Here is a 12,242-nt window from a genome sequence, read left to right as displayed (position 1 = left end):
TATGTCCAAAAGGCTCCTTAACAGCTTCTACCCCCAAGACCCCCCCTTTTGTTTTCACGCTGTTACTCGCTGTTTTATTAAAACTGCATTGTTGATTACGGGCTTGTAAGTAAACAAGGTAAGGTCTACACCTGTTGAATTCGGCGCATGTGACAAATACAATTTGATTTGATTTATTAAAACATTTCAGAAATCATGAAACACGCTTCACTTCACTTCGACTCGAATTTAATTTCATTGGAAATATAACTTTGCCCTATGCTTCTCCACCCATGCGCTATAGTTGAGCCCTATAGGGATTTAATTGATATCACACAGTAATACATTGTAGGCGCACTTGATCTCCCGCGCCCAGCAGAGAATTCACTCCGCTTGCATTTTGACTCAAAGTGATCTCGACTAAGAAAAGGTTGGTGACCACTGTTCTAGTCTATATAGGCTATGGCTGCCTATTGTGATTATTACTGTTATATCAGGGCATTATGTTCTTATCTCAAAGTCTATTCATTATAGGCCTATGGTTTATTATGTTTCGGTCTATGTGATTCCTATGTTAAATGCAAGAATCATGGATTTCAAGACTATTTGGTCTGTAAAGCGAAATTACATGTCAGATGGTTTGTTGTGTTAGATCGATTACAGTAGGGTATAAGGTAGGCTATGTTTTTAATGATAATTTAATGATGATTTGAGTGCCCAAATTGTGGTCCACCTACATTGTTGCTGGCCCCGCCATCAACGGATTTCTGCCTACGCCATCGAATGACAGTTTAAGCTTGTTGCACAAAATACAGACTCTGTATCTTTTATCAGTGCAATTTCTCAGAAGTTTTTAATATGTTTTATAGATATAGATTACATGGAACTAATGAAACATTTTTTGAGGGTGAGGGGTTGTCTGTCACAACCGGGGCGGAGCGGAGTGATGACGTAGGGTAAACGTTTAGCCATGTAGAGAATCCGCTATCCTCCTTTGCATTGGACTGCATTGGAGTAGGTTGGCTAACCTGGATAGAGAGGAATGGTAGTGGCAGGATAACTATTCTCATCGCATTTAATACATCCAATTCTTGGAAACGTTTCTTAGACATTTACATCTTTAATTGTAATACATGGATGTTTATTTGGTGATATCCTAGATTTCTCATGACGGTAGGTTGTTTTGTTATTAATATATTCTCGCTGTTGCATTTCGACTGTGCACAGCTCAGCACCCTGTGAGTCTTCGGTCTGTCATTACAGGATATAGATCGTAGCCTATCTGCCGTTTCTAGACAGTAATACAAACACGTCTACCTTGACATCTAAACTTGACCCACCGATCTGATTTCTGGACTGTCTCATCACGGCATTCACGAGATGGACGAAGACAATCAAGGTAAGACGCACGATGATTCAATCACCGTCTCTCTTTCCCTCATCTGCTGTGATGTGTGCATGGACTGGTAGGGGACTATATGTTATGTGCCGTAAAGCATGAGTCGAGGCATACAACTGTGACCACCAATGCATGCATTTAATCATCAGCAATTGATCTCTATTTTCCTTCAACACTAAGGTATTAAGAAATGCAATGGTATTTTATCAAATGTTGTCAGTCTTGGGGGTACATCTGGGGTAGGGTATAAAGAGACCTAGTGGAGGATGGTTACTGTTCATGTTTCTTAATCATCAGGTGGGACAATAAATTATGATTATCCATCAAATAAGAGGGTGTATATTAATTGACCTCAGTGTGAGGAATGCATAAAAACGCATGCAGCAATGTTTAGTGCTTCTTCGACAAAATTTCGTCTGTGTTTAATGTTGCGCTAAGTCGCTTTGAAGTTTGTGCTGGAGCTCGAGCTAGGCTTCGCTTCTTTCCATTATAAAGCAGTTATATTGAAACAGCCGCTCAAGGCCCTGGACGTGTGAAAAAGATAAGATAAAGGTATCATTTTTTTAAACCAGGAAAGCCAACTTTTGCAACATTCATTAGACCCTTCAGAGTGGTGTCCGTTCCAAATGGTTTTACAGTTGAAATCGGAAGTTTACGAACACTTAGGTTGGAGTCATTAAAACACGTTTTTCAACCACTCCACACATTTCTTGTTAACAAACTATAGTTTTGGCAAGTCGGTTAGGACATCTACTTTGTGCATGACACAATTAATCTTTCCAACAATTGTTTACAGACAGATTATTTCACTTATAATTCACTGTATCACAATTATAGTGGGTCAAAAGTTTACATACACTAAATTGACTGTGCCTTTAAACAGCGTGGAAAATTCCAGAAAATGATGTCATGGCTTTAGAAGTTTCTGATAGGCTAATTGACATAATTTGAGTCAATTGGAGGTGTACCTGTGGATGTATTTCAAGGCCTACCTTCAAACTCAGTGCCTCTTTGCTTGACATCATGGGAAAATCAAAAGAAATCAGCCAAGACATAATTATTTTTTTTGTAGACCTCCACAAGTCTGGTTCATCCTTGGGAGCAATTTCCAAACGCCTGAAGGTACCACGTTCATCTGTACAAACAATAGTACGCAAGTATAAACACCATGGGACCACGGAGCCGTCATATCGCTCAAGAAGGAGACGCATTCTGTCACACCTGGAGATGAACGCACCTTGGTACGAAAAGTGCAAATCAATCCCAGAACAACAGCAAAGGACCTTGTGAAGATGCTGGAGGAAACAGGTACGAAAGTATCTATATCCACAGTAAAAACGAGTTCTATTTCGACATAACCTGAAAGGCCGCTCAGCAAGAAAGAAACCACTGCTCTAAAACCGCCATAAAAAAGCCAGACTACGGTTTGTAACTGCACATGGGGGCAAAGATTGTACTTTTTGGAGAAATGTCCTCTGGTCTGGTGAAACAAAATTAGAACTGTTTGGCCATTATGACAATCGTTATGTTTGGAGGAAAAAGGGGGGGCTTGCAAGCCGAAGAACACTATCCCAACCGTGAAGCACGGGGGTGGCAGCATCATGTTGTGGGGGTGCTTTGCTGCAGGAGGGACTGGTGCACTTCACAAAATAGATGACATCATGAGGAAGGAAAATTATGTGGCTATAATGAGGCAACATCTCAAGATATCAGTCAGGAAGTTAAAGCTTGGTCACAAATGGGTCTTCCAAATGGACAATAACCCCAAGCATACTTCCAAAGTTGTGGCAAAATGGCTTAAGGACAACAAAGTCAAGGTATTGGAGTGGCCATCGCAAAGCCCTGACCTCAATCCCATAGAAAATCTGTGGGCAGAACTGAAAAAGCGTGTGCGGGCAAGGAGGCCTACAAACCTGACTCAGTTACACCAGCTCTGTCAGGAGGAATGGGCCAAAATTCACCCAACTTATTGTGGGAAGCTTGTGGAAGGCTACACGAAACGTTTGACCCAAGCTAAACAATTAAAAGGCAATGTTACCAAATACTAATTGAGTGTAGGTAAACTTGTGTATTAAAAGCTGAAATAAATAATTCTCTACTATTATTTCACATTCTTAAAATAAAGTGGTGATCCTGACTGACCTAAAACAGGGCATTTTTACTAGGATTAAATGTCAGGAATTGTGAAAAACTGAGTTTAAATGTATTTGGCTAAATTGTATGTAAACTTCCGACTTCAACTGTATTTAAGTGACAGTGATAAACTACAGCCTATGGCACCCCATAGGTCTACTGCTTGCATGATACAAGAGAAGACCCACACACAGTATAGTTTGATCCCCCCCCCCCCCCCCCCCCCCCCACACACACACACACAGGAGGGTTGAGATACACAATCTTACACACATTTACACAATCTCACACACGAACACCAAATCCAAACAGGATAATCTTCCAGCCCCATCCCAAGGCAGGGGGCGAAGGCCATGTAAATGAGTTGTAAACATTTGTCTTGAGAAGAGAAGCAGAATAACTGTTTGGCAGTTAAACTGTGAGAGATTAGCAGATGCTGAAGAGGGGACCCTCTACATATCTCACCCCTCCTCAGCCCACACTGGTCCATCCTGTTTCTGTAGCGTTAACCCTTTTCATGCTCTACATTATAGGTCGACTGATTTAATCGGAATGACCGAATAATTAGGGCCGATCTCAAGTTTTCATAACAATTGGTAATCGGTATTTTTGGACACCGATTTTCGGATTTCTTTTCTTTTATTATAATTATTTTTTTTACACCTTTATTTAACTAGGCAAGTCAGTTAAGAATGTGTTCTTATCTTCAATGACGGCCTAGGAACGGTGGGTTAACTGCCTTGTTCAGGGGCAGAACGACAGATTTTTACCTTGTCAGCTCGGGGATTTGTTTTTGCAACCTTCCAGTTACTAGTCCAATGCTCTAACCACCTGCCTTACATTGCACTTCACGAGGAGCCTGCGTGGCAGGCTGACTACCTGTTACGCGAGGGCAGCAAGAAGCCAAGTAAGTTGCTAGCTAGCATTAATCTTATAAAAAACAATCAATCTTAACATAATTACTAGTTTATCTAGCTTGTCCTGCGTTGCATATAATCGATGCGGTGCCTGTTAATTTTTTATTGAATCACAGCCTACTTCGACAAACGGGTGATTATTTAACAAGCGCATTTGCGAAAAAAGCACTGTCGTTGCACCAATGTACCTAACCATAAACATCACTGCCTTTCTTTAAAATCAATACACAAGTATATATTTTTAAACCAGCATATTTAGTTAATATTGCCTGCTAACATGAATTTCTTATAACTAGGGCAATATGTGTCACTTCTCTTGCGTTCTGTGCAAGCAGTCAGGGTATATGCAGCAGTTTGGGCCGCCTGGCTCATTGCAAACTGTGAAGTCCATTTATTCCTAACAAAGGCCGTAATTAATTTGCCAGAATTGTACATAATTATGACATAACATTGAAGGTTGTACAATGTAACAGCAATATTTAGACTTAGGGATGCCATCCGTTAGATAAAATACGGAACGGTTCCGTATTTCACTGAAAAAATAAACGTTTTGTTTTCGAAATGATAGTTTCCGGATTTTACCATTTTAATGACCAAAGGCTCGTATTTATTATGTTATAATTAAGTCTATGATTTGATAGAGCAGTCTGACTGAGTGATGGTAGGCACCAGCAGGCTCATAAGCATTCATTCAAACAGCTCTTTCGTGTGTTTGCCAGCAGCTCTTGCAATGCTTCAAGTATTGCGCTGTTTATGACTTCAAGCCTATCAACTCCCGAGATTAGGCTGGTGTAACCGATGTGAAATGGCTAGCTAGTTAGCGGGGTGCGCGCTAATAGCGTTTCAATCTGTGACTTCACTCGCTCTGAGACTTGGAGTAGTTGTTCCCCTTGCTCTGCATGGGTAACGCTGCTTCGAGGGTGGCTGTTGTCGATGTGTTCCTGGTTCGAGCCCAGGTAGGAGCGAGGAGAGGGACGGAAGCTATACTGTTACACTGGCAATACTAAAGTGCCTATAAGAACATCAAATAGTCAAAGGTATATGAAATACAAATCGTATAGAGAGAAATAGTCCTCTAATTCCTATAATAACTACAAACTAAAACTTCTTACCTGGGAATATTGAAGACTCATGTTAAAAGGAACCACCAGCTTTCATATGTTCTCATGTTCTGAGCAAGGAACTTAAACGTCAGTTAAGAATGTGTTAGCTTTCTTACATGGCACATATTGCACTTTTACTTTCTTCTCCAACACTTTGTTTTTGCATTATTTAAACCAAATTGAACATGTTTCATTATTTATTTGAGGCTAAATAGATTTTATTGATGTATTATATTAGGTTAAAATAAGTGTTCATTCAGTATTGTTGTAATTGTCATTATTACAAATATTTGTAAAAAATCGGCCGATTAATCGGTATAGACTTTTTTTGGGGGGGGGTCCCCCAATAATCGGTATTGGTATCGGCGTTGAAAAATTATAATCAGTCGACCTCTACTCTACATAACCCCTGCCTGGTTAAATTAAGGTTAAAGGGCAGAAGGTAGCCTAGCGGTTAAGAGCGTTGGTTCGAATCCTGAGCCTACTTGATTGTCACGTCCTGACCAAAATAAGTTGTTATTTTCTATGGTAGAGTGGTCAGGGCGTGACAGGGGGTGTTTTTGTGTTTGTTCTATGTTTTCTATTTCTATGTTGTAGTTCTAGTTTGTCTTTCTAGGTTGGGGTTTATTGGGTTGACCTTCAATTGGAGGCAGCTGGTCCTCGTTGCCTCTGATTGGAGGTCATATTTAGTAGGGGTGTTTCTGCATGTTGTTGGTGGGTTACTGTCTTTTGAGCAGTGTGTCGTCCTCTCTGCGTCAGTTTGTTGTTTTGTATTTTCAAGTTATTAATGTATTGCATTCAATTTCATTTTTAATAAATATGTGGAACTACGAAAACGCTGCATCTTGGTCCGCTCCTTCGAACAACCGTGACAGACTAACCCACCAACAAAGGACCAAGCAGCGAAAGAAGGAGCAGCAGGAGGAATGAACATGGGAGCAGATTTTGGACGGGGAAGGACCCTGGAGTCAGGCTGGGGAGTATCGCCGACCGAAGGAGGAACTTGAGGCAGCGACGGCAGAGTGACGATACTACGAGGCGTTATACAGTGGGGGAAAAAAGTATTTGATCCCCTGCTGATTTTGTACGTTTGCCCACTTACAAAGAAATTATCAGTCTACAATTTTAATGGTAGGTTTATATGAACCGTGAGAGACAGAATAACAACAAAAAAATCCAGAAAAACGCATGTCAAAAATGTTACAAAATTATTTCCATTTTAATGAGGGAAATAAGTATTTGACCCCTCTGCAAAACATGACTTAGTACTTGGTGGCAAAACCCTTGTTGGCAATCAGAGGCCAGACCTTTTTTGTAGTTGGCCACCAGGTTTGCACACATCTCAGGAGAGATTTTGTCCCACTCCTCTTTGCAGATCTTCTCCAAGTCATTAAGGTTTCGAGGCTGACGTTTGGCAACTCGAACCTTCAGCTCCCTCCACAGATTTTCTATGGGATTAAGGTCTGGAGACTAGCTAGGCCACTCCAGGACCTTAATGTGCTTCTTCTTGAGCTACTCCTTTGTTGTCTTGGCCGTGCGTTTTGGGTCATTGTCATGCTGGAATACCCATCCACGACCCATTTTCAATGCCCTGGCTGAGGGAAGGCGGTTCTCACCCAAGATTTGACAGTACATGGCCCCGTCAAATGATGCGGTGAAGTTGTCCTGTCCCCTTAGCAGAAAAACACCCCCAAAGCATAATGTTTCCACCTCCATGTTTGACGGTGGAGATGATGTTCTTGGGGTCATAGGCAGCATTCCTCCTCCTCCAAACATGGCGAGTTGAGTTGATGCCAAAGAGCTCCATTTTGGTCTCAACTGACCACAACACTTTCACCAGTTGTCCTCTGAATCATTCAGATGTTCATTGGCAAACTTCAGACGGGCATGTATATGTATTCTTGAGCAGGGGGACCTTGAGGGCGCTGCAGGATTTCAGTCCTTCACGGCGTAGTGTGTTACCAATTGTTTTCTTGGTGACAATGGTCCCAGCTGCCTTGAGATCATTGACAAGATCCTCCCGTGTAGTTCTGGGCTGATTCCTCACCGTTTTCATGATCATTGCAACCCCACGAGGTGAGATCTTGCATGGAGCCCCAGGCCGAGGGAGATTGACAGTTCTTTTGTGTTTCTTCCATTTGCGAATAATCGCACCAAATGTTGTCACCTTCTCACCAAGCTGCTTGGCGATGGTCTTGTAGCCCATTCCAGCCTTGTGTAGGTCTACAATCTTGTCACTGACATCCTTGGAGAGCTCTTTGGTCTTGGCCATGGTGGAGAGTTTGGAATCTCATTGATTGATTGCGTCTGTGGACGTGTCTTTTTTACAGGTTACAAGCTGCGGTTAGGAGCACTCCCTTTAAGAGTGTGCTCCTAATCTCAGCTCGTTACCTGTATAACAGACACCCGGGAGCCAGAAATCTTTCTGATTGAGAGGGGGTCAAATACTTATTTCCCTCATTAAAATGCAAATCAATTTATAACATTTTTGACATGCGTTTTTCTGGATATTTTTGTTGTTATTCTGTCTCTCACTGTTCAAATAAACCTACCATTAAAATTATAGACTGATCCTTTCTTTATCAGTGGGCAAACATACAAAATCAGCAGGGGATCAAATACTTTTTTCCCCCACTGTATGCACCGAAAGGCAAGTGCGAGAGGCAGCCCCCAAAACATTTTTTGGGGGGGGCACACGGGGAGTTTTGCTAAGTCAGGATGGAGACCTGAGCCAACTCCCCGTGCTTACCATGGGGAGCGGGTGACGAGGCAAGCACCTAGCTATGCGGTAATGCGCACTGTATCGCCCATACGCATTCACAGCCCGGTGCGCTTGGTGAAAGCTCCTCATCGTTGTCGGGCTAAGATTGGCATTCAGCCAGGACGGGTTGTGCCAGCCATAAGCTCCAGACCTCCAGTACGCCTTCACAGCCCAGTACATCCTGTTCCAGCTCCCCGCACTCACCCTGAGGTGCGTGCTACTAGTCTGGCGCCTCCAAAGCCAGCCCACGCATTAGGCCTCTAGTGCGTCTGCCTTACCCAGTACGTCCTGTTCCTGCTCCCCGCACTCGCCCTGAGGTGCGTGTTACTAGTCTGATGCCTCCAAAGCCAGTCCGACGCATCAGGCCTCCAGTGTGCATCCATAACCCGGTACAGCCAGTGCCTGCTGTGAGCACTCGGCCCCCAGCGACGCTCCTCAGCCCTGAGCCTCCAGCGACGCTCCTCAGCCCTGAGCCTCCAGCGACGCTCCTCAGCCCCGAGCCTCCAGCGACGCTCCTCAGCCCCGAGCCTCCAGCGGCGGTCTGCAACCCAGAGCCTCCAGCGGCGGTCTGCAGCCCAGAGCCTCCAGCGGCGGTCTGCAGCCCAGAGCCTCCAGCGGCGGTCTGCAGCCCAGAGCCTCCAGCGGCGGTCTGCAGCCCAGTGTCTTCAGCGGCGGCCTTTAGCCCAGAGTCTTCTATGGCGGCGGTTAGAGGTCCGACGCCTCCGGCGATGATCCATGGTCTGGTTCCTCCGGACATACAGAAGCGGGGGGATCAGCGGGAGTTGGGGGTACTACGCCCGGAACCAGAGCCGCCGCCATAGACATTAGTCACCCACCCTACCCTCCCTTTGTGTTTTGTGTTTTAATTTTGTATTTTTTTTTTGACCGTGTGCATTCGGAGTCTGCACCTTTAGGGGGGGTACTGTCACGTCCTGACCAAAATAAGTTGTTATTTTCTATGGTAGAGTGGTCAGGGCGTGACAGATGGTGTTTTTGTGTTTGTTCTATGTTTTCTATTTCTATGTTGTAGTTCTAGGTTGGGGTTTATTGGGTTGACCTTCAATGGGAGGCAGCTGGTCCTCGTTGCCTCTGATTGGAGGTCATATTTAGTAGGGGTGTTTCTGCATGTTATTGTCTATTGAGTAGTGTGTCGTCCTCTCTGCGTCACGGTTTGTTGTTTTGTATTTTCAAGTTATTAATGTATTGCATTCAGTTTCACTTTTAATAAATATGTAGAACTACGGAAACGCTACATCTTGGTCCGCTCCTTCGAACAACCGTGACATTGATGAAACATCTGCCAATGTGCCCTTGAGCTAGGCACTTAATCCTATTTGCTCTGGATACAAGTGTCTAGTAAAATGTGTGTGTGCGCTCAAATCATACTGTACACTATGCTGGCATGCTAAATTTACCCCTGGTAGTCAGAGTAGCGCTGGTTAAAATGCCTTTTTAATTCAAGCCAAAACCCTTAAACTCAAATCAGTGCTGTGCAGAGTGTAACGCTTCATAATGTCATGGAGCTGTACTGTGCGGCATATGGTTAAAGTTGGGGCATAATTTGTTCCGCCTCCGTTTACTGCCTGCTAACAAGGAGAGGGGAAAAAGGGCCATGATATAGGATTAGTTCATGTTCTTATATGTGCTGATAGTGAGCATGCATACTGCCTCTCATAGGAGAACAGAGATAATTACACAGAAGAACACAACACACACACACTCCGGCACACTCTGAGAAACTAGGGCAGTGAGTAGAGTAGAATATGGAATTCATTAATGCGTGTTTACTCCTACTTCTACACACTTGGCGCACTCCTCTGTGCTGTTTACATGCCACAAGACAGACGTCTGCGCTCACATTGTGTAAAACAGACCCTAAATCACAAGTGTTGTATGGCACAAAGTCTATTTTATAGACTCATTGTGTAGTTAGGCTGGTAGAGTGAAAGCAGAAATTAAATACTTTGTAGTCCTACAAATTGTCCAGCGCTCACTTGATGCTGGTTGTGGGTTTTTAGAGCCTCTATTTCCTCTAGTTTCTGCAGGGACATTTTCAGCTTTGCCTTCGTCAGGGGGATAAAGGAAAGTGCTCTGTTTGAATGGTGTTTTTATTAAGTGTTCTGTTTGAATGGTGTTTTTATTAAGTGCTCTGTTGGAATGGGCTTTATACTGAGTGCTCTGTTGGAATGGGCTTTATACTGAGTGCTCTGTTGGAATGGGCTTTATACTGAGTGCTCTGTTGGAATGGGCTTTATACTGAGTGCTCTGTTGGAATGGGCTTTTTACTGAGTGCTCTGTTGGAATGGGCTTTTTACCGAGTGCTCTGTTGGAATGGGCTTTTTACCGAGTGCTCTGTTGGAATGGGCTTTTTACCGAGTGCTCTGTTGGAATGGGCTTTTTACCGAGTGCTCTGTTGGAATGGGCTTTTTACCGAGTGCTCTGTTGGAATGTTGGAATGGGCTTTATACTGAGTGCTCTGTTGGAATGGGCTTTATACTGAGTGCTGTGTGTCTTGTCAGTATTTCTTGTGTCCGGATCCTGATAACCTTAGTGACACCCTCTCTCTTTCAACACGCTTTCTTCTATCTGACCGTGGGAAACACCAAGTGGGAAACCCCTTTCCTTCCATTCTCTCTGGGCAGAAAGTGTCTGTGTTTGTGCATGATTTGTGTGTGTGTGTGTGTGCATGATTGTGTGTATTTGTTCTTTGGGACTGTAGGTTGCGGTGTTGAGGGGCAGTTGTATCTGTCAGTAGGCTTTTCTTATCAGAAATGGGCACCTTGACAACAAGTATTTTTTCAAATGAATACTTTATTCTTTTATGTTGAATTCATCTCCATTTTACTGTCAAGTCCTTTGGCTTTCATTCTGTATCTTGGAGACTATAATTATGCCATTTATCATTCTCACTGGGCATGGAAACATACATGTTCTTTAAGAAGAACATCAATACAAACTGCTTGAGTCTTTGGGGTGTTGAAGTTTCATATGAATCCAGACATGAGTGGTTTCCTGCCCTGAATATACACTATAGGTCTATTTCGTTGGCCAGCAGTCTTCGTTGTGGCGGTAGGGTGAGGGGTGTGAGGGGACATTAGGAAGTCATTATTGCCATGCTGTGGGTGCCTTTTGGCTGGTCTGTAGCTCGAACACTGCCTGGAGGGCCTTCTGGCTTGCACAAGGCATCTGCTAGCTACAGCCATAGGCTATATGGCTCCATCAGATACAGCCAGTCAACGAACTAGCCCCCCTACGCAGCTGTTTCTCTCTCTGCCCTTCTAGTTTTTCAGAGTAAGTCCTGTTTTCTTTCTTATGTTTTCTTTTACCATCCTGTGTCTTACTGTCTTCCTTCTCCACTGTATCTTTATGACATATTTCTACTCTGTGTGCTATATGATACATGTTATATTTAAAGCCCAAAATAGGCTTTGACTTGATTCTTTTGAGATGACCAGAATGAGAATATAATCTGTTTTTCCATCCTTAAAGTAGCCTTTGAGGCCTCCTACCATGTTGCCTTATTGAAACAGCTTAAAAGGAGATTTCGAAAAAAAGAATTCCGTTCATTTTGACTGTTAAGATTGAGTTCAGTGTATTGTGGGACAACATTGAAGGATTAGGCTAGACAGTAGACGCACGTACGCGCACGCACGCACGCACACACACACACACACACACACACACACACACACACACACACACACACACACACACACACACACACTGCTTAAGGGGTGAGGCATCATTGGCACTGCACAGACTAGGTTTAAGGAGGGATTGAGAGGGACTCTTAAAGGATTCCAGTACTGCTGCCTCGTCTGTAGAGAAACACCACATATGGAATTGATTATGGAGAATACTGAGGAGGCTTCCCAAGGTGTTTTCAGTGCCATAGAAGAGAGGGTAGTGGACTAGCACGTACGACTGTCTGGAAGAGTTGGCATGTCCCA

General features: G+C 43.6%; 1 protein-coding gene across 1 annotated transcript in view; it reads left to right on the top strand.

The window, feature by feature from the left end:
• The first annotated feature begins 971 nt into the window (after nucleotides 1-971).
• Nucleotides 972-12,242, top strand: part of LOC115201392 (cytohesin-3) — a 37,629-nt gene continuing 26,358 nt past the window's right edge. Inside the window, exon 1 of the mRNA XM_029764973.1 lies at nucleotides 972-1,378. Coding sequence (XP_029620833.1) covers nucleotides 1,360-1,378 — 19 coding nt within the window. The 5' untranslated portion in view covers nucleotides 972-1,359. The remainder of the gene's footprint in view (nucleotides 1,379-12,242) is intronic.

This window comes from Salmo trutta, chromosome 10 (assembly GCF_901001165.1).
Source record: "Salmo trutta chromosome 10, fSalTru1.1, whole genome shotgun sequence".
NCBI lineage: Eukaryota > Metazoa > Chordata > Actinopteri > Salmoniformes > Salmonidae > Salmo > Salmo trutta.
This window is presented reverse-complemented; position numbering and strand designations above follow the sequence as displayed.